Source organism: Tenrec ecaudatus, chromosome 12 (genome assembly GCF_050624435.1).
Source record: "Tenrec ecaudatus isolate mTenEca1 chromosome 12, mTenEca1.hap1, whole genome shotgun sequence".
NCBI lineage: Eukaryota > Metazoa > Chordata > Mammalia > Afrosoricida > Tenrecidae > Tenrec > Tenrec ecaudatus.
The window spans coordinates 34,988,551-35,014,287 of NC_134541.1; the positions used below are offsets into that span (position 1 = coordinate 34,988,551).

Below are 25,737 nucleotides of genomic sequence, written 5' to 3' on the forward strand. Positions count from 1 at the left end.
AGGAAAACAAGGTGGACTGACACCTGATACTTCACACCACCATGACACCCCCAGACTAGGAGGGCATAACAACACCCCCTCTAATCCATCCACAAGGCCCTGCTTGGGCTTGGGGGGAAAGATGTGAAGGCGCAGTGCTTTGCAGGATAAATGAAGAGGCGAGTGGAAACTCGGAGAACACAGAAGAGAAACAGACAACACCAGTAATCCATGAGTTCATTCATTCAGAGCTCCCAGAGTCCTATCCATACAGCACCCTGCTGGATAGAGTGGGGTTCGCGCCACCTCTCACGTCCTGTTTTTCTTGGGGGTGAGAGGCTTGCAGCCAGATCACAGGGAGAGCGGTTCCTGAGCTGTTTTCGCTGAGAGGGGTGGGGCCAAGTCCTGGCTCATGGCCCCCAAGTCATCACAGTTCCCGGATGGCAGGCAGTCCGGCCAGTCAGCTCAGGGCTGGATCACAGTGTGAGGTCCCGATAGTGGCCGTGTCAGAATCGATGAGCTGTCCAGAGAGAAAAGTCCAGTCACAGACCTCCTGGTGCAGTCAGCTGACACCCCACCAAGTCCCACAAGCCTTAGGGTTGGTTAGTTGAGAGTGGGGATGGCTGGCACGGAGCTTGAAGCCCTGGCCACCCCAGCCCAGGTGATCGGCAGGCTCAGAAGTGGGGGAAGAAGACCTCAAACAGGTGGAGGAATTAGAAAATGTGTGTTGAAAGTGGAGGGGCTGATACTAAGTCTAGAAAGCCTACCCCAGGCAGTCAGGCACCCAATAGACCAGCATTCGACTGTTCTCTGGCCCCAATCAGAACATGGCTTCCCAGTTCTCCTCAGGGAACCTGGCTCCCTGCACCCTCTCCCCGACCTCCTCCAACCCCAGGCCCCAGCCCACACATGAGAGTGGCCAAGTCAGCACCATGGGTCAGCCAGGTCTTCCCCTCTGTGTGTGCACAGGTGCGCATATGTCGAATGGATACCTGCATGGTCTCCTTTGGAAAAACCATCTCCACTGAATTCTTCTCCAAGTGCCGCTTATGAAAGAACCTCTTTCTGTGGACGACAAGAATAAACTCAGAGAGCTGCTCCCCACGTGCTCCTGCCTTCCCCGCAGACTCACGGGGAAGCCGCATGGAGGGGGGGTCGTCTTATCTTTCCTCTTCCCCAGTCCTTCCTTCAGTACAAACTGGATCAAGAGAAGAAGAAAACTATAGCCAGGTGAAGTTCCGGGAAATCCTGGCTGGCATCCCCAAATTTTGGATGGGAAGCAGGCTAGGAAGTTATGAAACCCATGAATTTGGAAAGAGGTACAATCTTCTAAAGCAGGAGTTCTCCACCTTCCTCATGCTGCAACCCTTTCATACAGTTCCTCATGTGGTGGTGACCCACCCCAACCAAAAATTATTTTTGTTGCTGCTTTATAACTATAATTTTGCTACTGTTATTAATTGGGCGACCCCTGTGAAAGGGTCATTCGACCCCCAAAGGAGTTGTGACCCACAAGTTGAGAACCACTGTTCTAAAGGACCTGAGTGAGAGGGAGGGGCAGCCACCTCCCCAGACCCAGACCCACCTCCAGGCGAAGTAGGCCCCCAGGCCCAGCAGCAGGAACAGGGTACCTGCCAGCACCCCGAGGACCCAGAGCAGCTGCTGGAACATATGGAGGCGGTGCAGGGCTGGAACACAGATTGAAGTTGGGAGACAGTCATGGATCCCAGACTCCAGTGCCTACACCCTACTCCTCATGTCATCAAATAAGTCCCCCCACTCCCACACAAGGGCGCCCCAAGTAAGCAATCTTGTCTAGCCAGACAAGCTGAAGGGGTGTAGGGAAAGCGTCGGAAGAAACCCTGTGGACTGAGGGACCCCCACCTCACCTCTAGCCCCAAAGTAGGTAGAGGCTGAGGAGGAGCCCAGGACATTGGAGGCAGAGCACACATAGTCCCCTTGGTCACTGGGCTTCAGGTCCTTCACGTTCACCCGTAGAGCATTGGGAGATGCGGAGACAAGCACATGTGGCTCAGCGGAAGCCCCCCGGGTCTGGCTGGATGCCACCAAGCGATCGCCGAGATGGAGGCTCAGGCTGGCCGGCGGCTCGCTGTCCACTTGGCAGTCCAGGATGCCCTGGAGGCCACTTTCTGGCTCTACAAAGACCGTCAGGGTGGGTGGCTCTGGAGGGTCTGTGAGAGGGAAGGAAGAGTAGCGATTGCCATAAGCGACCACCGATTCCTCTTCCGGCAAAGTGACCTTACCGCGCCTCTCACCAAGAGGGGCATCTAATTCCCCAGCCCTATGGCTCTCTCCAGTCAGAAGAAGGGACATGTGACTTCGGCGCAGACCGCCAGAGACCTGGCAGTTTCTGCTCGCTCATTTGGAGCACACTCTCGTGGGAAGCCCAGGCTGGCCTGCTGGAGACACGAAACCCAACCCACAGACAGCCCAACCACCAGCCACTTGATGAGGCCACCCTTCACTGTCTAGTGTAGGCTAAGCTAATGGACCGAGGCGGCCACACAAGGAGGGACCAGCAGAACCGCCAGAGGAGCTCAGCCCAATTTCTTTCTTACCCACAGACCTGTGCGTGAATAACGGGGCTGTGGTTTTCTGCTCTGGGTCTTGGGGTGGGCTGTGGCCCTGGTGAAGAATAGAAGCGGGGAGGGAGACTAAGGCTAATGAGAGTTGATGGTTTCCGGGCACCCCTGGGTGCTCTCTTTTCTGTATTCCTCACAAGATAAAGGGAACGGATAAAAGCCCCAATTCACAGATGAGGAGACTGAGGTATAGATGCACAAGATCCCACACCAGCCAGTAGCAGTCGGGATTCGGACCCAGGTGCCTGCTGGATGTGAAGTCCTTCTCTGCAGACGGAAGGGGAGGAGGGTCCGAGGTGGGCATGGAGTGGGGGAGGCGGGTGGTGGTGCAAATAGACTGAGTTAGGGGTTCATACTCACAGAGCACCCGGAGCAGGACTGGAGCGGAGGTGGCAGCCCCTGAGGGGAGTTCCACCCGACAGTGGTACACCCCAGCTTGGGCACGAGCCACAGAGGTGAAGGAGAGCGTGGGCACAGGCTCTGCCGGCAGGTGCCGGCCATTCCAGAACCAAGCAAAGGTGGTATTACCCGGGGGCCCATGGCCCTCAGGAAGGTGGCAGCTCAGGTTCAGTGCTGTGCCCTCAGACAGGTCCAGGCCAGGCTGCGCCACCACATGGACACCTGCAGGGGAAATGGAGGTGGCCTGGGTCAGCCTGGGCTCTCCCGAGGCCTTCATTCATGGCGGGAAGTCCAATTCAGACTGGACTCTGGCTGCTACAGGGGGGACTGCCACTCCCCAAGAGCAGGGCTGTGTCCACTTCATTACACATGGCTTCCTGGGGATGAGACTGCATCTTGCCCCACCAAGGATGGGGTGGGGCAACTGCTCCTCAGAATGGGCTCCCTAAGGCAGACCGTGTCTCTCCCCACTCCTGGCTGCCCCAGAGTGGTGTGGGCCTCCACCCCCTAACCCCCATCCCCAAGCAGGGCTTTGTGAGGCAGGAGTTAGGCCCACGGCCAACCCAAATTTCCCTTGGTCATTGCTACCCCTCCGTCCCTGCCGGGTTGGGACAGATTCCGTCTTCCCTCTCAGGCTGGCGAGGCCCTGTGGGTGGGAGCTGGGCCTCCTTTGTCAGATTTTACAGCTTGAGCCGGTGCTCTATCATATCTCTGGGGTGGGAACCCCAGCCCTCCTGTGGACTCTAACCCCACAGCATGTGAGCCCATGAGGGGTCATGTGTTGAGTTTCCATCCCTTCCCGCTCACCTTCGACCCGCAGCTGCCCAGTAGTGCTGACAGAGCCCAGCGAGTTTCGAGCTGAACAGAGGTAGGTGTCCGCGTCGCCGCCTGATACCTCTTGCACCTGCAGCCTCAGGAAATTGCGGGCTACCTGGATGGAGCCTGTCCCCGATGCCAAGCCAGGAGCCCCCTGGGTGGTGGCCAGCACCTGGCCATCCCGGGACAGGGTCAGCTCAGCGGGGGGCTCGCTGTCCACAGTGCACTGCACCACGGTACCTGGACTGGTCCTCGAGTCCCGGAAGAAGGAGAGGGCAGCATCTCGGGGGGCATCTGGGAGAGGGTGGGCACCATTGAGGGTTTCCCTGGGCACCCTTGGATGGTGCTCCTGAACCCTGCTCACAGCCCACAGGCCCAAGGCCTCTGGGTCACCTTCTAGAAGTGGTGCTTTCTCAGGAGTGTGGTGGGCAGGTACACCCAAACAGAGGCCACCTTCCCCACCCAACCAGTGGCCCCAGGTCTCTGCTCATCACTTCTGTCCTTCTCCCACCAACTGCCCACTGTGGTCCTGTGCTCCACACCAGAATCTGAGAACCCCCTCCCCCGCCCATCCTGGGAGCTCCTGCTCACAGAGGATGCGCAGGGCAGTGGGCCGGGAGCTGCGTGTGCCCTGGGAATCCTGGGCCTGGCAGGAGTAGGAGCCCGCGTGAAGCCGAGCAGCCACCGTGAATGAGAGAGAGGCAGCTGGGCCCTCCTGCAGCCAACGGCCATTGTGGTACCAGGCGTAGAGGGTGGGTGGGCGGGCAGCAGGGTCCTCACAGGTCACGGTCACAGGGGTCCCCTCAGGCACGGTGGCCAGTGGAGCCAGGGTCACCCGCACACCTGTTGCCAAACAGATGAGGGTCAGTCAGGCCCCACCAGACACCACAGGTGGTCCCCACCCAGCAAGTTTCCCTGGTCCCAGCCTTACCCTCCAACCGCAGCTCCAAGGACGTGTTGACCTGGCCTAGAGGGCTGTGGGCAGAGCAGCTGTAGAGGCCCTCGTCACTGGGCCGCGGCTCCCGCAGCTCCAGGCGAAGGGTGTTGGGAGTGGAGTCGGTGGCTGAGGAGGCCAGGAGGCGGCCAGCGCGGCTAAGGCTCAGCTGGGCAGGTGGCCGACTGTCCACCGTGCACAGAAGCAGAGCCAATCGCCCGCCGTGGCTCTCCAAGAGGTAGGTTAGGCGCAGGCTGCGGGGTGCATCTGCAGGAGCAAGAGGGACGCAGGAGGAGCTGTGAGGAGGCCGGTTTATAGGAGGCAGTCGTGACCAGGAGGGCCCTGGCTGCCCACCCCCCAGCTCTGGGGTTGTCTCATCCGGGTACTGATCCTCTGCCCTGGTCAAGGGTTGTGTAGCTGAAAGGGGCTGTCTTCATTGTCCGCTCCCTCTCATGCTCCCTGTCTACAGGCCAGGGAACTGTGGTCCCGGGCTGGGCACCTGTGGGGCTCCGGCTGTAGCTGATTCCCAAGGGCAGCTCCCCACTCCACCCTACATCCAAAAGACTCACAGAGGACGTCCAGGGGGACCGGTCTGGAGAGGTGGGGTGCCTGGCCAGGGGTCCCCACTTCACAGCGATAGAAGGCAGCATCCGTGACTGTGACATTGGGTAAGAGGATAGAGCGGGCCCCCGGACGCTGCTGTCCATCCTGGTACCAGGTGTAGGTAAGCTGAGCCAGGTGGGTCCATACCAGGCAGGTCAGGTTCACCAGCTGGCCCTCATGGACCGTGGTCCCAGGCCACACCTGTACATGCACAGCTGGAGAGAGAGGGGCACCAGACACTGATCAGGGTCCTGGGCTGTTTAGAGCGGCCATTTGCCCACTTGAGGGAAGAGCAGGGTGAACTTCTTCCTGAACTGTGTGACTGTCAGGGGCTCACCTGCAGCTGAGACTCACAGGTCAGGTTCAGGAGCTAACTCGTCATCTCTCTGGAGGTCCCTAGTGCAACTCTGAGTGTCCTAGAGTGCCATGCACCCAGTCCTAGCCCTGGTGGACGGTATGTGGGAAGGGGACAGGCCTCCTCTGCCTTGCTTCCCCCGGAGAATCCGCTCTTTAAGCAGTCCACCCACTGGGCAGCCTTATAGAAGTCTGTTTTAACCAAGGCTCTTCCAAAGAGCTGATACCAATTCTACTCACACTATTCCAGAGGAATATATCTGAATTCACTTTTATGAAGCAAGCATAACCCTAAGGCCCAAGTCTGGCAGAGACATCACCGAAATGGAAGTTATAGACTTTACCCATACCTCTCATGACTACAGACAAAACTTCTCAACAAAATCCTAGCCAACCGACTCCAACAACATATCAACAAATAATGCATTGTGACGAAGCGGGAACCATGCAAGGAAGTTCAACATTAGAGATACAACTCAGTAACTACCACAGAAATAAAACAAAGGGAAATAACTGCACAATCATCTCAGTGAACACGGAAAAGGCATTTGGTAAAATCCAGCACCCACTCCGGATTAAAATGACAAAACAGAAATACCTATAGAAAGAAAATTCCAAAACATTACTAGCGAGCAAGAGAGACCTACAGAAATGGAAGAAGATACCATGTTCATGGATAAGAAGACAACATTGTGAAAATGTCAATACTGCCCAAAGGGGTCTGTAAAATGGTACAGTCACTGGGGAGAATGGCACAGCATATCCTTCAAAAGTTAGAAATAGAAATACCACATGATCCTATTGTTTGATGTATGTGCTAGAGAAATAAGAGCTGCAACACAAATAGATACTATATATACATACATACATCCATATTATCAGAGCATGATTCACAATAGCAAAAACATGGAAACAACCTAAAGGAAGAATGAATAAACAATCCATGGTCCATGCACACAACAGAATACTACGCAGCATTAAAGTATAACGATCAGTCTGCAAAACAGCGTGTCGGAGTGAACCTGGGGGACCTCATGCTGAGTGCAACCGGTCAATCGAATGGACCCTTGTATGAGACCACTTTAGAAAAAAATCAACGAAAAGTTTTCACACACACCCAAGAAAGACAGTTCCATTCTTGACACGTTTCAAGGCAGCTGTATGCAGACTTATGTCTCCTGGAGCAGTCTTGAGGTTTTACCTGTGCCTGTCTCCAGGCACCTTCTCTCTCAAGGCCTCTCCTTGCTTAAAACCACACCTCCACACACTCCCATGTGCACACTGACCCTGGGCATCAAAGGTGGCCGAGGTCGAAGTCTGGCCCAGGGCGTTGGTGGCCTCGCAGGTGTAGATGCCCTCATCCTCCAGCACGGTACCGTGGATCTCCAGACGCAAGGTGTTGGGGCCCACAGCCACCTGCAGCAAGGGAGGGCTGCCTGCAGGCTCCTTCAGACCATGAAGGGTGGAGGCCACAAGGCGGTCCCCATGGAGCAACCGCAGCTGGGCTGCCGGGTCACTGTCCACACGGCACAGGAGGAGGCCCAGTCGCCCAGGGCCTGTGTCCATCAGGGTAGTGAGCATGGCCTGGCGCGGGGCATCTACACAGGGTGGGGAATGGTCACGGCTCAGCCAGGTGGTTCCTCATGTCTGAGGCAGCGCCCCAGCCCAGGGCCATCCCCACCCTCATGTGTACAGCATGAAACTTCTTACAGGATACGTGGAGGCTGACGGGGGCGGCCAGGCTTGTGGTGTTCGAGCCTGGAGCCTGAACTTGGCAGTGGTACGTTCCAGCTTGGCTTGAAGCAATGGCTGCAAAGCGGAGTGTGGCAGAGGACGCCTCCTGGAGGAGCTGGCTGTTTCTATACCAGTGGTAGGAGGTCCCGTCCGGGACACCTGTGGGTACCTGGCAGGTCAGAATCACCTCCTGGCCCTCGTGGAGCTCAGGTGATGGTGACACCCGGACCCAAGCTCCTGCGGAGAGAAACCAAGAGCAGATGAGCATTTCTGTGACTGGGTTTTTGTCCGCAGGAGAGCTGCATGACTCCATCCCTGGCAGAAGACGGGGCCCAGAGCCAGAGCTGTCCTCCCTACAGATGCCGAGGGCCCACCCAGCTCCATCCCTCAAGGGCCAGGCTCATGAACCCTGTGACCCAGTGCCAGGTACAGCACCTATCAATGGTGTTCAGCCCGCAGAGCACTGAACCAGGAGGGATTCGGGCCATGCCAAAGGCCGCGGTTAGACAGGCATGTCCTGATCATCACAGGGACTCAGCATGGGTGGTTGAGCACTTAAGAGAGCAAGTGGGCCTTTGTGGGATTGAGGCCCACACCAGCCCCTTTCTACCAGCTCTGTCTGTAGGCTCCAGGCTGTGAGAAGTCTGGAACTGGAGACCAAGCAAAGGACAGCTCCTAAGAGCATCTGCAGCAGGGTGGGTGGGAGACGAGATGCCTGGGACCAGGCTGGCTGTTCCTGAAGCTCCCTGACCCCATCTTCTCCGCCTATGGAATGGGCGTGATAGATAAGAGAAAGCACACGGCAAAGCCCAAAGTAAATGCCCAGATGTGATGCTGCCTGCCACCGGGGGAGAGAACGTGCATCTTCGGTTTGGCCTCTGCGTTCGAAGTGCTCTCTTCCACTGTTCCTGACTGACATGCTCCTAACCCAAACCAAACTCATAGCCATCAAGTTGATTCCGACTCACAGCGACCCTGCAGGACAGAGCCGGAACGCCCCATGGGCTTCCAAGACTGTACATCTTTACAGGAGTAAAAACCTGCCTCTGACTCCCATGGAGACACTGGTGGTTTCGAACTCGTACCCTTGCAGTTTGTAGGCCAAGGTGCAGCGTGGCTCACTAGGTCCCCAGGGTTCCTTCAGCTGATTTTCTTAGGGAATAAGTTCTGAAGAAGCTATATACATAACCCCATCCTAACAGTTAAAACGCTAGGTCATCAATGATATTGAAGCTATAAGTATACTGACTATGAAGACTTGAACTTTGATTCTTATATAATCCCATCTGATGAGTTAAAACCAGGTGATCTACGCTTACTAGAAGTAGACAATCGAGTTGTAATATATGTTTTGCGGTGGTTGAGCCTGGACCTTGAACTTGGCAGTGGCACGCTCCAGTTTGGCTTGAAGCAGCGGCTACAAAGTAGAGTGTGGCCAAGGTCACCTCCTGGAGAAGCTGGCCATTCCAATGCCAGCAGTCTGAGGTCCCATCCGAGACACCTGTGTGTACCTGGCAGTGTGTCTCACACGCATACACACAAACATCAATATAATGTGATTTAGTGTGTACATTTTACTATGTAGCAAAATTATATTGTTATATAAAGAAGTGTCCCACTAGGAAGTACTCCAACTAACCAAACCCCTGCGATGCAAGTGCCACTGCCTCCGAGTGACTGCTGCAGTTCATACAGTTACAAACACTGAACTGGAGCCAATGGAATGCTGATAGCCTAGGAGGTTATGCTTTGGGCTGCTAACAGCAAGGTCAGCAGCTCAAATCCACCAGCTGCTTCTTGGGAGAAAGATGAGGCATTCCACTCACTCCCATATAGAGTCACAGTCTCAGGCACTCACATGGGAAATTCTACCCTGTCCTATAGGGCTGCTACGAGTCAGGACAGACTCGATGTCCGTGAGTAGGATTTTGGAGACAAGTAGAGGTCTCCTGCTGGCTGGCTAGAAACTGTCTCCTAACCAGGGATGAAAAGGACTCATATTTGGGCACACAGTCCCCACCACCCAGCTCAAAGTCTGGCCAGCCACTAGGACCTGTCACATCTTCAGAAGTCTAGCACTCACCTCGGACCTGGAAGAAGAGGGAGGTGTTGGTTGATCCAAACGCATTTGTGGCCTTACAGTGGTAGCTACCAGAGTCCTCTAGGCTCAGTTCTCGAACCTCCAGCTGCAGGGAGTTGGCCATGGACTTGGCCTGGAGCCGGCCACGGACTGGGATCTGGGAGCCCGGACTAGTGGCCAGGAGGCGCTCCTCGTGGAATAGGGACAGCTGGGCAGGGGGGCGGCTGTCTACGGTGCAGGCAAACACAGCCACATGGCCCCGGTCCACGTCCAGGAGGGCTGACAGCTTTGGAGGGTCTGGAGGATCTGCAGGGACATGGGGACAATGCCACCTTCAGTCCCACTCACTGTAATCCAGCTGCCACACACTGACCCCTCCTCAGACACACACGCTCACACACTCACTCAGTGTCCCACACGCTCCCCCATGAGACACACTCACACATACACTCACTCATTCCCGCACCACACACTCATACACACACACACACATGCTCACTGCCACACATGCTCCCCCACGAAACACACTCACACACACACTCTCACACTCACACACACTCTCTCACACTCATACGCACACACTCACACACTCACTGCCACACACGCTCCCACACAAAACACATTCACACATACACTCACTCATTCCCCCACCACACACACTCATACACACACACTCACACACTCACTGCCACACATGCTCCCCCACGAAACACATTCACCCATATTCTCAGACTCACTGTCACACACTCCCCCATGAAACACACTCACACTCATTTCCCTACCACACACTCTCACACTCATATACACACACACTCTCACACTCATACACACACACTCACACACACACATACACTCATGCTCAGAGTCTCAACCCCAGCCCTGTTACTCTTCCCCAGACTACTCCCCCAACCCTGAGTGCCCCCCTCTCTGCCCTTGCCGGTCACCCACAGAGCACATTCAGGGCCACAGGAGCGGAGAGCTGGGCCTCAGTCGGGGTGAGGACTCGGCAGGCATAGAGGGCCGCGTCACTCCGGGCCACAGGCATCAGGGTCACAGTCTCCAGGGGGCCCTGGGCCCACGGCGCCCCATCCCGGAACCAGGAGAAGTTGGCTGGGGGGCCAGCGGCCTCTCGGCTCACAGTGCATGTCAGGTTGGCCACGGTGCCCTCTCGCAGCAAGTTCGATGGTGAGATGACCAGGACGGTGGCTGGAAAAGAACATAGGCTCCTTAGAGGCAAGGCCAGCGCTCCTCCCCCATGCGGCCGGACCCCACTGGGGGAAGGGAGGAGATGAGACCCCGGGGCACCCCCAGGTCAGGGAGCAAAGCAAGCAAGTTCAGAGAGGAGCTGAGGGCTCCTCCACAGGTGTCCCGCAGGTGGCCAGAGCCCCTGTGGGTGACCAGGGAGCCTGGAGGAAGTGTGCCCTGGGACCACGAGTGGGAAGCAGAGATGGGACAGTCAGGAACGAAGACAAGGCAGCCCCAGGGAGTACAGGGGGCCCCAATGTCAGGGGGGCTTCAGGCTAGGGGTGCAGTGGGGGATAGGGGGTGTGCAACTTAGCCTCCTCCCACTGCTTCCCAGAAAGGGTGCTCCCTCATCAGGCTCTCCCAGGGGTGCAGTTGGGGGCAGGGGGGGGGTGGAGGCTGCAGAGGAGCAGCTGGGAAGCGCCAGCCCCTGGGCAGTGGACCGGTGGTGCCCATACCCTGGGGCTCACCGTGGGCATTGAGGACGGCCAAGGTCGAGGCATTGCCCAGGGCATTGCTGGCCTCGCACTTGTACTCGCCCTCGTCCTCCAGCATGGGCTCGTCGATCTCCACACGCAGCAAATTGGGGGCTTTGGCCACCTTGATGCGTGGGGAGCAGCCCCCACAGGACGGTAGGGAAGAGGCCACAAAGTGGTCCCCGTGGAGCAGCCGAAGCTGGGCCGGAGGGTCGCTGTCCACACGGCATGAGAGGAGTCCCCGACGTCCAACCCCAGCACCAGTGGCATCAGGCTCTAGTCGGGCAGTGAGCACGGGCTGCCGGGGGGCATCTGTAGGGAGTAAGGGCATGGGTGCTCGTCCCACACCGCTCAGGGGCTCTGGCCCCCTCACTCTGCCCAGCCTGGCTAGACACAGACATGTGGCCAGAGCAGCCACAGACCGCTGCATACACTGTGCACTATCCAAGGATCAGCCAAAGACCAGTGGACTCAGTCCCTGCTCCCCAGGCTCACCCCTGCAAGAGACAGAGCCCTCCGAGAGGAAGGAGCACCATTTCCTGCAGGGACCGAGGTGCCCTATGGGCAAGCAGCCACCTAGCAGAAGTCCCATCTGCTCCTGAGCCGGCATGCGCCTAGCAATTCCTGGGTGGGTCTTGCTCTCCACTCTTACCCTGTGCCACACCCCGCACAAGGCAGCCTTCCTCCTGGGCCTTTCCTGCCTCCCAGCTCTGATCTCCAAGCCGGCTTCTCCTACACTCAGATGAGGCCAACCACGGCGCCCTCTTTCTAGAGGCTTATGGAGATGGGGGTTTCAAAGGGAGCCATGGGCCAGGGCTCCCACACGATCCCACTCTGACACCTGGAAGCCCCTGGAGAAACGGCTGTGTTTCCCTGGCAATCCCTGACATCAGTCCATCCACGCTGGGGAAGAGCTCCCCGACATGATCAGCCCCTCGGGCTCACATGGAGCATCCTGTCAAAGGAGTGACGGGATGCACAGAGGGGCTGCCTGACCCCTGGGTCAAGAGTTCTGTCACCCTATCTGTGGGAGCACATGAGGACACAGCCAATGGGGCCTGTGCACACATATAGGAGTTTCATCCCCAGATAATAAAGTGTGGATATGGAGCTGTGGGCAGGTAGAGGAAGCCAGCTACATCCAGGCTGTTCCCCAAATTTCAGCCCTAAGGGAAGAGGTCCCCAGTGCTCAGGCCTGTGGCCACCCTCTTGGTCTTGTCCCCAGGGCAGGGCAAGGTCAGGAGGGCCAGTGGGAGGGCAGCTCACAGAGCACGGTGAGGACGGCAGGGGAGGAGGGGCCGCTGGCATTGTGGGCATCCTGGGCCCGGCAGTGGTAAGAGCCCGCATGGTCGGTGCTGGAGGCCGAGGGGAATAAGAGGCTGCTGCTGGGTCCCTGCTGGAGCAGGGCTCCGTTCCGGTACCAGAAGAAGCAGATGTCTGGCGTTGGTCTCAGGCCACTCCTGCAGGTCAGCGTCACCGCTTGCCCTTCCACCACCTCTGCTGCTGGGCTGATGAAGAGGCGGGCAGCTGGTGGGTGAGGGGAGGAGAGAGGGTCAGCTCCCCTGCACATTCTCGGAGACCTGGACCTGCTGCAGGCACCTCCTGGACTGTCTCCTCTCTCCACTGTCAGTTCTGCATCTCCTGGGTGGATCAGGAGGGTTTGGCCTCGATGCCAATTCAGATCTATTGGCAGCAGTATGGCCAAGGATTCGGAAACAGTGCCCACGCTTACATCCAAAACCTGCCTTTAGAACATGGAAAAATTAGAAATTTTATCTTTAGTGGTCTCTCTCTCTCTCTCCCTTTCTCTCTCTGCCGTCAAGTCATTTCTAACCCATAGCAAACATATAAGACAGAATAGAACTGCCCCTGTGGGTTTCCGAGACGGTAACTCTGGATGGAAGTAGAAAGCCTTGTCGTTCTCTCTTGGAGCAGCTGGTGGTCTTGAACTGCTGACCTTGAGGTGAGCAGCCCAAGGTATAACCCACTGCTCCACCGTGACTCCTGCGTCTTGGGTGGTGGGATGGTAAAAGAGGGCAGCTGCTATGGAAAACAGCTTGGTAGTTCCTCAAAGAGTTAAACAGAGAGCAATAAAACCAAACCCACCACCATGAAGTCTAGGCTTTCTGAGACTATAGCCTTGACAGGAGCAGACGGCTTCATCGTCCTGAGTGGCTGGTGGGCTTGAACCAACGTCCTTATGGTGAGCAGCCCAACACCTAACCTTCGGTGTCACCTTAAGAACTACCATATGGCTCAGCAATTATACTCCTAAGGGTTCACCCAAAAGAATGGAAAGTGGGAACTCAAGCCAATACATGTGCATGCGTGTCCATTACAGAGCTATTCTCAGAAGGCAGAGACAGCCCAAGTGTCCCTCAACAGGACCTGGATGAACAAAGGGTGGGACACCTATACAAATGGAATATTTTCCAGCCATCCTGAGGGATGAAGTGCTGAGCCAATAAGAATGAAGCTGGAAAGCTGATTATGCTGAGTGAAAGGAACCAGACACCAAAGGCCGTGTATCCTCTGAGCTCACGCACATGAAACATCTAAAATAGGCAAATGCGCAGAGACAAAAAGTAGTGTAGATGTTAAGAAGGGGTGAGGGGAGAGGCTAACAGGAAATTGTTGTTTATTGGGCACAGAATTTCCATTTGGAGCCATGGAAAACCTGTGGAAACACAGAGAGGGAATGGTTGTGAATGAAATTAATGCTATTGACTGAATGATACCCTTAAAATAATCTAAATCAATGACTCCAGTGGACTGATGGACCATGCAGACATCAGTCTCTAAAACCCGAGATCAGAAGCACTAGATGGTGCCTGGTTCCCACCATCAGCTGCTGAAAAGAAGCACATAGGAAGGCCCTAGAGATAGAGTAGGACCCCTGGTGGTGACATTGGGTGGTCAGCAATTCAACCCCGCCAGCCACTCTGTGGGAGAAAAAAACCAAATCTTTCTATTCCCGTAAAGAGTGACAGTCTTGGAAACTCACAAGGGTAACTTCTCTATCCTATAGGGCTGCCATGAGTTAGAATCCACCTGATGGCGGTGAGTTAGTTGAGCAGAGCAAGGATGTCAGAGAAATGTGAAACAGAACTTAAAATCATTAAACAGACAAAGCTCACTGGTCGGTGAGACCCCGCTGACCCACTCCCACCCCCACCCCCCACCTGACTGTGGTCTTTGTCCTTCATGTCTGGGTTCCACATTGGGCAGTTAGCAGCAACGTCAGCTTTGCAAACCCACCAGCTGCTCTGGTGGAGAAGAATGAGACTCTCTGCTCCTGGGAAGATTGACATCTCAGAAGCCCGACCTATCGGCTCACCCCGAGGGAGAATGGACTCAATGGCAGTAGTCAAAAGGGCAGCATTTACCCAAAGAAGGAGATATAGAAACAAGGTACTCCAGGAGGAAGTAGGCTAAGTGATGGCACAGAGAAGGGACTGCGGTGTCTTCTGTGTGGGTTCAGCATGTGTGTGAGTTGTTGAATGTGGAACTATGATGTGCTCTGTCAACCTTCACCTGTCACATCAAGACGTTTTCAAAGTCACTTAAATGCCAAATTTATGAAATATATGTGTGTACATATATCTATATAAAAAACTTAAAAAACACATTTTTAACTTGCCTTGATTGATGAATTATGCCCAGCATGGCCTTGGGATAACGGAAGGGCAGCCCCCGTGCCAAGACTTAGAAGACCCCAATTCTCTCTTTTGCCTCCCGCATCTGACCTGGCACAGAGCCTGCCCCCAACATTTAATAAGTAATGAAGTTCACAGATGCACACAAGGGAGTCTCCAAGTTCCAAGAGTTCAACAGGAATGCCGCCACCTATATTGCTTCCCTTTTTGCCTTGGCTTCTAGGAACCTCTGAAGTTGGGATGACAGCCCAAGCCTTCCAGGGGATGTTTACCCGCCCCCACTCCGACCCCCAGCCTGCAATGGGTTCAGTCCCTCCCTGGAGCCCTCTGGACTCCTAGCAGGAAGCAGCACTGTAGGTCCCTCCTCGGGTCCCTGGGCCAGCTCCCTGGGTCCTCTTACCATTGGCGTGGAAGTCCAGGGTAGAGGAGGCATTGCCCAGTGAGTTTGTGGCCAAGCATGTGTACGTCCCGCTGTCAGCTGACTCCAGGTCCCGGATCTCCAGGCGCAGGGAGTTGGGAGCCGAAGAGACAATGAATCGGAGCCTGTGGTCACTCTTCCCGGTGGTGGAGGCCAAGATGAGACTCCCTCGGGACAGCTGCAGTGTGGCCTGGGGCTCACTGACCACTGAGCAGTGGAGGATGCCCACGAGCCCCACCTGAGTGTCGAGGAAAGTCGTCAGGTCTGGCGTGAGGGGGGGATCTGTGTGGAGATGAGCGTTGGGCCTGTCACTCTGACACAGAGGACCGAATCCCCGAATCCCCCTTTTCAGCCTATGACCCCTGTGCCCCTTTGTCCCACCATACCCAGCTCCCCAGTGCCTGCTGAATACCCGCCCCTGGCTCCTGGGAGAGCTCTTAAGTAGGTGCAACAGCATCCAGCTTAGAAGGTGGCAGAACTGGTAGAAAGGCCTGGCCTCCAGCATCTTAATGCCACCAACCTGGGGACAAACCAGGGGCCTCTAGCATGTCCTGAAAGTACGCCCTGAGGCGGACACAGTCAGTACATCCTTCAATTGAAGAACCGCCCCTTACACTTCCAATGTCAATTCCAAGACAGATAAGAAAAGACTTAGGGACTGTCCCAGACACAAGGAGAACAAAGGAAGGTGGCCATGGACCACAGAGTGTGATCTGGATGCCATCCTGGCCAGAAAGAAAAAGAGTTGCTGGGGAGGGAGGGGGAAAATGAGCAGCAAATGTTTTGAGAATGATGATGACAACAAATGTACATATGTTCTTGACACAATGGATGGATGGATGGATTGTGATAAGAATTGTACGAGCCCCCAATAAAATGATTTAAAAGAAAAAGAGTTGCTATAAAAGATACTCCGGGGAAATTTTAGACAACAGCCTCGTATCGACGTCACATTTCCTGCTGGTGGTTCTATAAGAGCATGAGGGAATTGTGGGTAGAGGAGGATCATATGTGCACATCTTCTCAAATGGCTCAGGAAAGTAAAAGTGTAGATAGATCATATATATATATATATATATATATATATACACTCACATAATATTATATATGGAGGGCTACAAAATTTTACAGAAAGATGGAATTAACAAATCATGAACATTTGAGAACTCTGGAATTTGGGGGGAAATTCCACTTTTCCATGAAATTTTTTAATCCCCCTTATATATTTTTTAATCCCCCTTATATTTCAATTCTCAGATCCATTTTCAGTCTGCCCACTGTGGTGGCTTGCATGTGCTCTACAAGGGGTTTTTCAAATGGCACCAGGGTTCAGCAGTGGCCAGACGGGAAGGCCTGGTGATCTCCTTCCAAAGGTGAGCCATGAAAACCCGATGGCTCAGACGGATCCTTATCTGGTCTAGTGCTGGGAGGCCAGCCCCTGTGTGAGAAGACACTAACCACACGGTAAGCACAGCAGTGGACTCAGACCACAGTCAGGAAGACGGGGCAGGGATGGGCAGTGTTTGCTTCTGTTATACACGGGATCACCAGGAACCCACACTGACTTCACACCAACCAACACACCTGGCAACATGCACAAGTAGATGTGTTTCAGTGGAGAGAGGAAATGTGTATTGTATTTACATGTGTGTGTATATAATTAGAAAGCCAGAAAGGACAAAGCAAATATGGCAAAATGTTAACAAATGAGAATGTGGATAACAAGTATCATTTGTTGTACTATTCTTGCAATTCTCTTAAAGTCTGAAATCATTTCAGAATTTAAGGTTGAAGAAGAAGAAGAAGAAATGAATAAAACTGGCCATTGGGCAGGAACCCAAGTTCAGGTGAAGGGATTTGGCCGCTGCTCCCACACCCAGGATGTTGGGCCTGTGACAGCCTCTGGTCCTTCCAACCCAGCCTTGCCCTCTCTTAGCTCTGGTCCTGCTGGTACCCACGCCTACCCCACCCCTGCCACTTACGGTTGACCACCAGGCTGACAGGCCCTGAGCGCTCAGTGCCCTGGGCGTTCTGCACCTCACAGAAGTAGAAGCCAGTGTCCGCTCTGGAAGTGGGGTGCAGCCGGAGGGTGGGGGTGTGGACACCCTCCAACAGGATCTGGTTCTTGTACCAGCTGTAGCGGATTTCACTGAGCGACCCACTGGGTGTGTTGCAGGTCAGCGTCACTGTCTGGTTCTCTAGGAAAGGGCCCACCGGGCTCACCTGGACCTCAGCCACTGCAGGAGCAACAGGGGACAACCTGGACTGGGGGTAGAGGGTGCCTAGGGGACTTCCAGCTCCACCCCTCCAGAGCCCCATGGGTCGCAGCCCATCAACCTGAATCTGCACCATCCACACCACACCCGTGGCTCACCGTGAACCCTATTACCCAGCGTCCTCCCAACATCCCACCCTCCCAAGGAGGTACTGCCCTGGGTCTCACTTGGGAGAAGGCCTGAGCCCTGCCAGTCTCTGGTTCCGCCGTGGCCTGGCTCCTCTCAGCCTCAGCGGGTTGGACCCCTCCCTGCTGTCTGGCCAAGCCCCAATCTCACCCGGGACTCACTGAAGACATGGAGGCTGACAGGAGTGGAGATGGCAGAACCCACAGCATTCTCGACTTGGCAGGTGTAGATGCCAGCATCGACCCAGGTTACCCGGGGCAACTGCAGCACCCGACCCTTGGCTTGGAGGGGTGTTCCGTCCTTGACCCACTGCACAGTTCTGACTTCCGGGTAGCTGCTATTGACCTTGCAGGTGAGTGTGACCAGGTCACCTGGGAGGATGTTCTTCCCTGAGGGGCTGAGGAGGACCTCCACGCCCCGAGGGGCATCTGCAAGGCCGGACAGGGCATTGGGTTGGGGACATGTGGAAGGCAGGGTGGCACACATCCCCAAACTCCATCCTAAAGTCACCCACCCACCCAGAAGAGCAAGCTGATTAGTCCCCAGGCCAGGAGGCTGTTTACCCTCAGCCCCTGTGACCCATTCCTGCTCCCTTCTAGTCAAGCTAAGTTTTAGGCTTGGTCTATGTCCAACCTAACTGCCTGCATGACACTGCCCAGATGCCGGTGTTCTAGCTGCCTGTAGGGTCCATGGACAGGAGACCCTGAATGGGGCAAATAGTTAACTGGCTCAGCTGCTAACCCAAAGATGGGAGGTTCCAGATGACCCAGAGGGGCCTCCGAAGAGAGGCCTGGTGACTTGTTTACCACAAACCAGCCACAGAAAATCTAACAGAGCTCAGTTCTACTCTGACACTCCCGGAGTCTCCCTGAGTTGGAGACCAGCCACCCAGCAACCCTGCTAATGGTTCCCCGCAGGTACAGACCAAACACCCACTGGGAGCAGGCCTTCAGTAGCCGTGGTGGAAGGCTGTACAAACAGCCGAAGAGACTGCCTTTCTTTAAGTCTGGCTCCAAATCCTTTTTCTACGTAAATACGATACAAAAGCTAACTTTTGCAAGCGCGTAATCAATAGGAATGTGATCACAGCAAAGCCCATATTTTCAAGGACTCAGTGTGTGCCAGACACTGTCCTCACTGCCTTATCAGGGGTGCCCCATGAATGTTGATAACAATCCTGAGCCAGGGCCTACTTCCTGTTCCCTCCGCAGTTTCAGGCCCTGAATGGTGCATGCAGTTAACGGGCTCAGCTGCTAGGCAGGAGGCCTGAGTACACCCAGGACCCCTGCAAAGGAGTGGGTTACACCCCAGGCTGCTAACCACAGGGCCAGCAGTTTGAAACCACCAGCCACTTCTTGGGAGAAAGACGAGGCTTTCTACCCTCCAAAAGAGTTACAGTCTTGGAAACCCAAGGGGGCAGCTCTGCCCCTGTCCCTTAGGCTTGCTATGAGTCAGATGATCAACTCAATGGCAGTGAGCTTACTTGCTTGTTTGTTTGTTTGAGAGGTGCATCAGAAGCAAGACCAGGAGACTGCTTCTTAAAAACAATCTATGAAACCCTATGGAGCGCAGTTGTAGTCCAACATACCAAAAGTCACGGGATGTAGATGAGAACAGAAGGGACAAAGGACTTGCCGAAGTTTGCTGACCACTAAGTGGTGGAGCCAGGTGGCCTGATATGAAAACCATGAGTAGCAGTCCTGCTAGAACAGCTGCAGCACCGTGTCACTGGGGTGGCCAGGTGCATAGCCAAGCGAGGGCTTGGGCTTTCTCTCCACTGATTCTGTGCCTCATCTGGGTGACACCTGGTCTCCATGAGAGTGAGCAGTCCAAGGCAGAAGTGGGGCTAGCCCTACCTTCCCAGCCTCCTCACGAGCTGGGCTACATCTCAGGGACCCCACTGCCACCCCCACCCTGCACAAAATCTGACTAGGGAACGCCTATTCCTGGGGCCCTCTATGTTGCCCCTCTCTCAAGGACAAGCACAAGACATCCACCCCCTTCCAAGGCAGCGGGAGCCCGGAGGGAGCCCTTAAAGGAGACTGTTAGTAGCTCGGCCAACTGTGCCTCCAGCCCTGCCCTGGAAGCGCGTGTGAGCCCTGCTTTGCCTTAGTGCAGCAGTTCTCAACCTGTGGGTTGTGACCCCTCTGGGGGTCGAAAGTCCCTTTCTCAGGGGTCGCACGATTCATCACAGTAGCAAAATGACAGTGATGAAGTAGCAACGAAAATAATGTTCTGGTTGGAGTGGGTCACCACCACATGAGGAACCGTATGAAAGGGTCGCAGCATGAGGAAGGTGGAGAACCGCTGTCTTAGTGGTGGGGAGAATGGGAGCTGCTTCCTCAGGCTGGAGGATAACAGGGCCGCTGGGGAGGCCGGCAACAAGGGTGTCTCCCAGCATACTCACACTGCACTTGGAGGTGAATCTCGCTTTGCGCCTTGCCCTCGGTCATACTGAGCTGGCAGTACAGGGTCCGGCCATGGTCCTGCCAGGACAAGACCGTGTGGAGGATCCCCAGGTGGCTGATGCCGGTGGGCTCCAGGAGTTGGAAGCTGGAGGTGACAGAGCGAGACAGGTCCTGGCCATTCCACTCCAGGGTGATGGTCTCCTTCAGGCACACGTAGGGTGTGGAGCAGTTGAAATCCACCTCCATGTTTTCTCGCAGATCGGCTGGCGAGGCAATGGTGGGCAGGAGGGGCTCCTCTGAAGAGGGAGACAAGAAAGTTCAGGCCTCCTCCTTCTCCACAACCCAGACCCTTGGCCCTGAAAGTCCAGGCTGAGGGTGGGGCGTGGGCAGAGGAGGGCTTAAGGAAGAGCGGAGCCTGCTGACCACCCCACAACCTCCCTTGGGGGAATGACTAGGTCAGGACCGGGGCAAGATGGAGACAAGATGGGGGGCTGGGACACTGCTGGAGCTGGCCCTGGGACAAGGAAGGGGCAGGGGCTGATCTTAGGACAGGGATGCCACTGAAGCTGACTCTGGGGCCACGATTGGGCATGGATTGGAACTGAAGGTGAGACTGGGGCTGGCTTTCCGTTTAGGGCCAGGGCTGAGCTGAGTCAGTCTGGGGGTGCCCTAGGAATCGCCTGCCGGTGAGAGCCAGGCCCCCGGCCCTCACCTGTCACCGAGACCACGGTGCCTTTTTGGTCCGACCAGCGGTTGCTCTCGCTGATCTCAAAGCGGAAGTTGTAGGAGCCCGAGTCCTCGAGCCGCAGGTCCTTCAGCATCAGGTTGCACGTCTTGCTCTCGGGCTTCCCTAACAGCTGCGCTCGGCCGCGGAACTTCGCCACCACCAGTGTGGGGTCCTCCGAGTGGCTCACGACCTCCCGTTTGCCGGCATAGTCATAATACCAGAGAGCCGTGATGCCATTGGACGTCTCCACGTCAGCCGGGAAGGTGAAGATGCATGGGATGATCAAACAGGACCCCTTCACGCCCTGCACCTTCTCGGGGCTGGAGACACCCCACGAGGCCAGGCCTGGGGAGGGACAGAGTGGGGTGGGGGGAAGTGGTGCAGGAGTAGGGTCCCTGTAGACTCCGGGATCTGCCTCGGAGAAAGGTGCCCCAGGGCCGCCACCCTGGGTGCTCCAGGGGCAATCCAGGCCCAAGGGCTGCTCTCTCAGAAGCTCTGCCGGACAGCTCCCACCCACGACCTCCTGGTGTCCTCCCTGGATCCCACGCTCAAACCTGTGACTCGGGCTAGTGCAGTGTGTGGCGCTGCCAGGGCAGGACTCACTGCGGCCCAGTCCCCGAGACTGAGCAGCGCCAGGTGGCCCCACTTACCTGAGGGCAAGAGCGAGGCCAGCAGAAAGAATTGGAGTGGGGAGCCCATCGCGGGTCGTCCTTCTGGCTCGAGTACCTAGGAGGATGGGGCCCAAAGAGCGGGCCCCCAGGGACTCTTAGAACTGATGCTGCGGGGCCCTCTGAGGTCCAGCCCTGTGTCTTCAGATGCTGTGATGGACACTCGGAGAGCCGGCTGGAGTGTGCCCAGCTCGGGGTGTGCTCAGGAATGTCTCACTTGGTGTCATGTCCCAAAAAGCCCCCGTGTTCACTCAGCCCCACCCCCACAGTGGGTGGCCCAACTTCTGCTTTCAGAAGAGTCTTCTTAGGACAGATTCACAGCTGTCCCCCCACCCCAACCTCCACCAAACCAGCAGGAACTAGGAGCCCAGACAGGCACAGGGACCTGTTCCAGGGGAGTGGGGGGAGGTTCTTAATGGCAACTTGCCTCCCTGCCATCAGCTCTCTGAGACAGAGTGCTACCTGCTGAGTCATCCCCTCACCCCCCCCACCCCCCCCACCCCCGCCAACCTCTCACCAGCCTCCCAAACCTTCTGGGGCTTCCATTGCCCATGAGGCACGGCTCCTAATCAAAAGTCCTCACTGCTGTTTCTCCACCCCGTCCAGGGCCAGTCCTATCTCCCGTGGGCGCCCCCCTGCCTGGGAAACCTCAGTCCAGGTGTAGCGTAAGGTAGCCTCCAGACAAAGATGTTCTTCTCGGCATCTCTGCAGACCCCACCCCCTGAGCCATGTCTGAGCATGGTTGTGACAAACAGCCTGTGAGAGCCCCTGTCTCAGAGCCTGCAGCTCAGGACTCGTGCCCCACCACAGGGCAGCACCCTCAGACCCTCCGGACAGAAGAGGGGCACAGTCCCTGGGAATTTAGAGTCGGGACAGGGGGGTGGCAAAGCCTAGCTGAGGCTTGATGGACAACACGGGTGCTCTGCACACCAGCACACGCCGCATGGACAGGAGCTCAAGACCCGCTGTATACCTTGTGGGAGAAAATCCAGATTTTTGACCCCTACGAAGATGGGCAGTCTCAGAAACTCAGGGGCAGTTCTACCTTGCCCTACAGGGTCGCTGGGCATCAGAGTCAGCTGGGCAGCAGCTTGTGTACGCCTCACACAGAGAAGGCAACTGCCCTGCTGTGGAGCATCCCTGGCAGGAAGGACTTCAGGGGTTGGCACGGCCATGGGACAGAAGGGGAGGGACGCCAAAACACATTGTGCCAACTCTGCGATTCTCCTTGGTCCTAAGTGCTGTGTCAGCAGGGTGAAAGGAGAGCCTGGGAGGATGGAAGTGGGACAGGAAACTCATGACAGCTCCAGACCCAGCCCCCAGCCCACCGGCCCCATGAGTAGGGCCCAGCTGCTCTAAGGGCTACCAGGGGTTACACCTGGGCAGTCCCAGGGTTGAAGTGGCCCATCATGATGGCCAAGTAGCACTTAGCCAGTGCAGACAGGGGCAGGGTCCCCTTGGAGGGAGCCCTGGTCCTCAGGGGAGGCAGCCACCCCATGGGCTGCTCCAGCAGGCAGCCAGGTCCTCTGAAGAGGCCCAGGGGGACATCCCTGGTTCCCTGGCCATCCTAAACCTACTCCTCTCCCAGAAGGCTTTGACCCATACCTGGCATTTGGTTGCTGAGCTCTCCAAGGCTGGGCCCATGACCTGGGGGCAGTGCTGTCCCTCATCTAGAGGAAAGGCAGCCTGTTGGAGCACATTGGGGGGCAGGCCTGACCCCTGAGGCCCCAAGCCTTGCCGGTTGAGGTTAGCTCCTCTGTTAACTAGGAGCATATGCTAGATAAGTTAGCATTGTCCCCAGACCTCCTGCTGTCCCAGGGCACTGCTGAGTCTGTAGGAGGTAGACTCAGGGATCGGGGACATAGTGACACTGAAATGGAGCAGGAACTTTTGGAATGTGGAGGGAAAGCTTTCTAGAATCACCTGCAAACACATCATGTGGTTGTCACCTTTGCTTAGCTCACCCCAACGCCAAAGGGGCCAGCCCCCTGGAGCCAAGCTTTCTGGCTCAGCCTGTCCCACTCCAAAGACCATGACCCAGAAAACTACCCTGGAAACAGGAAGGGTGTGGAAGGCTCCAGATAGGGAGACCTTTGTCCCAGTTTGAAAGTGTGGTGTAGCAGGGTCAGTGTCCCAGGGCTTGGGTCTGACCTCGGTGACCTAGGGAGTGGTTGCACCCCCTGGTGGTAATAGGGTGCTGGGAAGAGGGTGGATGTATCAGTATGGCAGTGGGCACCCTCAAACCTCCTGTGGACAATGACCCCGGGGCAGCATCATTCTCCAGACTGGAAGTTCCTGAAGCTTACTTCTGATTCTCCAAGTCTTGGGTGCTTGGAAAACAAGGTCCAAAAGGCCCACTCCTAGAATTGATATAGGGATCCCTGGTGGCGCTGTGAGATCAGTGCTGAGCTGCTAACCAGAAGGTCAGTGGTTCAAACCCTCAGGAAAATGATGAAGCTGATTGCTCCTTTAAAGATGGACGTCTCAGCAACCCCTAGGGAGCAGTTTCACTGTCTACGAGGTGGAATCCGCTCGATGGCAGGAGTGAGTAGAACTGGCCTGGGTTGCCCCAGGGTTGTTGGGTGACTCATCCACCTATGCTTGCTGCCTGTGTCAGAACAAGCGAAGACAACACGAGACCAAGGGTCTCAGGACATCACGGCCACAGTCCAGGCCACAGTACAGAAGAGGCCGTCGTCTGGCCTGGGGGAAAGAGGGGAAGGCTGCTTCACTGTGCGCAGCTCGGTCTGGGTTCAGAATTCAGTTTCTGTTTCCGAATCCAGGGCTCCTCTCCAACTTCCCTTTCGGCCCAAGCAAGGAGGGAAATGGGTGGCAAGTCTCCACCCCAGTGACAGGAAATTTGGGGGGACAAATGGGCACTTGCAGGAATATGAGATCTTCAACATCATGGAAAACCCCGGCGCAAGCCCAGCATTTAACTCTGCAAAACCTCTCCTCCACTGCACTGCTTAACCTGGCTTCACGGGCTGTGTGCTGGCTGCCTGGTCTGCTCAGGGTTCCTTCATGCAGATGAATGAATGGGGTGTGTCTGGAGCCAGCAGGAGAAGAAGGCTGTAGCTGGGTCAGGGGTGAGGGTGAAGTTCCGGTTGGGATTTGGGATGGGATGGACGTTGGTACTGGGTGGAACCTGAGATGACTGATGGTCGACGGGCTTGGAGTCAGGGTGTTGGTAAGAGTTGGAGGCCGGCCGTGAATGGGCTATGACTGAGGCTGGTGGGGGATAGGGTGATAGGGCTGGGTGTGCAGGCTGCGATTAGGGTTAGGACTGGGCTTGGGCTGGAGTCGAATATGGATGACGATTCGTAAATGCTAACATGGACATGCAAGTGAGGCGAGGTGAGGACTGAGGTTGGAGGTGGGACTGGGTTGGAGTGATGGTTATGCTTGGCACTGGAATGTGGGTTGAGGAGGATTGTAGCTATGATGAGTAGCTCCGGATTGGGTTGGTTTGGCGTCCAGTCCTCACACCCAGACACACCCCAGCAAGTCTCAGCCCAGCCCTGCTCCCCGCTCCCCGATTCTCCCTTCAGGCGCCGGCGTGGGAGTACCTGTTGCACACTGGGCAGTGGCAGTAAGGCTGAAGAACTGGTCGGTGAGAGCAGCAAGGAAGACCGGGAGCTTTTGGTGCTGGAGGTTCCCCTGGGGCTCTGCTACCCCGAGAGAGAGGACGACCCAGCTGCAGAAGGCAGAAGCTGCTTCCTCTTCCCAGGCTTCAGCCCCACTGCCCAGTTCAGAGGCCACTCAGGGAAGCAGCTGCCGGCTTTGCGCAATGTCGGGGCAGGAAAGGCATCTTAATGGGGGAGGTCCCCAGGAAAGCTCAGGACTTGACCTGAGCCCAGAAGCGGAGACACTGGGCTCACTCTGGCGCCTCCTAGCAGGCCAAGTGGGAAATCGCAGGAGCGATGGCGTCAGTCTCACCAGCCGCTTTCCCTCTCTCCCTCTCTTTCTGGGCAATTCCAACAGTCTGAGAGCGGAGGAGGGAGCTTTCTGCACACAGTCCTACCCTGACCACTGGGAAGGAGGCCAACCCAGCCTCGGGGGTGGGGGTGGGGTTTATGACAGGACGCCCAAACTAGGGCATTTTATCCTCCTCCCTTTGGGGAGCCTCCTGTAACCCCCTAGCCTCCTGGACATGCTAAGAAGACGCCCTCAAGAAGTAACTCTTTTTAACTGTGGGAAGCACAAGGACCCTAGACAAACAGGCCGCTCCTCAGCCT

At 56.1% G+C, this 25,737-nt stretch overlaps 1 protein-coding gene across 1 annotated transcript; it reads right to left on the reverse strand.

Annotated features, from left to right (window-relative positions):
• Positions 1–214: 214 nt before the first annotated feature.
• SIGLEC1 (sialic acid binding Ig like lectin 1) lies at positions 215–25,492 on the reverse strand. The gene is made up of 22 exons (XM_075563941.1): positions 25,069–25,492; positions 21,482–21,557; positions 20,817–21,176; positions 20,104–20,400; positions 17,858–18,124; positions 17,277–17,531; positions 15,277–15,576; positions 12,487–12,747; positions 11,215–11,532; positions 10,451–10,708; positions 9,506–9,808; positions 7,399–7,659; positions 6,975–7,286; positions 5,301–5,549; positions 4,729–4,998; positions 4,389–4,640; positions 3,789–4,091; positions 2,943–3,203; positions 1,869–2,171; positions 1,565–1,667; positions 972–1,044; positions 215–499 (listed from the first exon to the last, which is right to left on the reverse strand). Exons 2-22 carry the CDS (start codon positions 21,528–21,530, stop codon positions 440–442), a joined length of 5,115 nt encoding a protein of 1,704 aa, XP_075420056.1. The 5' UTR covers positions 21,531–21,557; positions 25,069–25,492; the 3' UTR covers positions 215–439.
• Positions 25,493–25,737: the final 245 nt, after the last annotated feature.

Excerpts from the sequence above, each read along its gene's own strand:
- SIGLEC1 (XM_075563941.1), bottom strand. The coding sequence starts at position 21,530 with ATGGGCTCCCCACTCCAATTCTTTCTGCTGGCCTCGCTCTTGCCCTCA. Across the intron at positions 9,809-10,450 it reads TGTGGCCCTGAATGTGCTCT|ATCCTCCAGACCCTCCAAAG; the intron begins GTGGGTGACCGG and ends ATGTCCCTGCAG. Across the intron at positions 500-971 it reads TTCCAAAGGAGACCATGCAG|CTCATCGATTCTGACACGGC; the intron begins GTATCCATTCGA and ends CTCTCTGGACAG.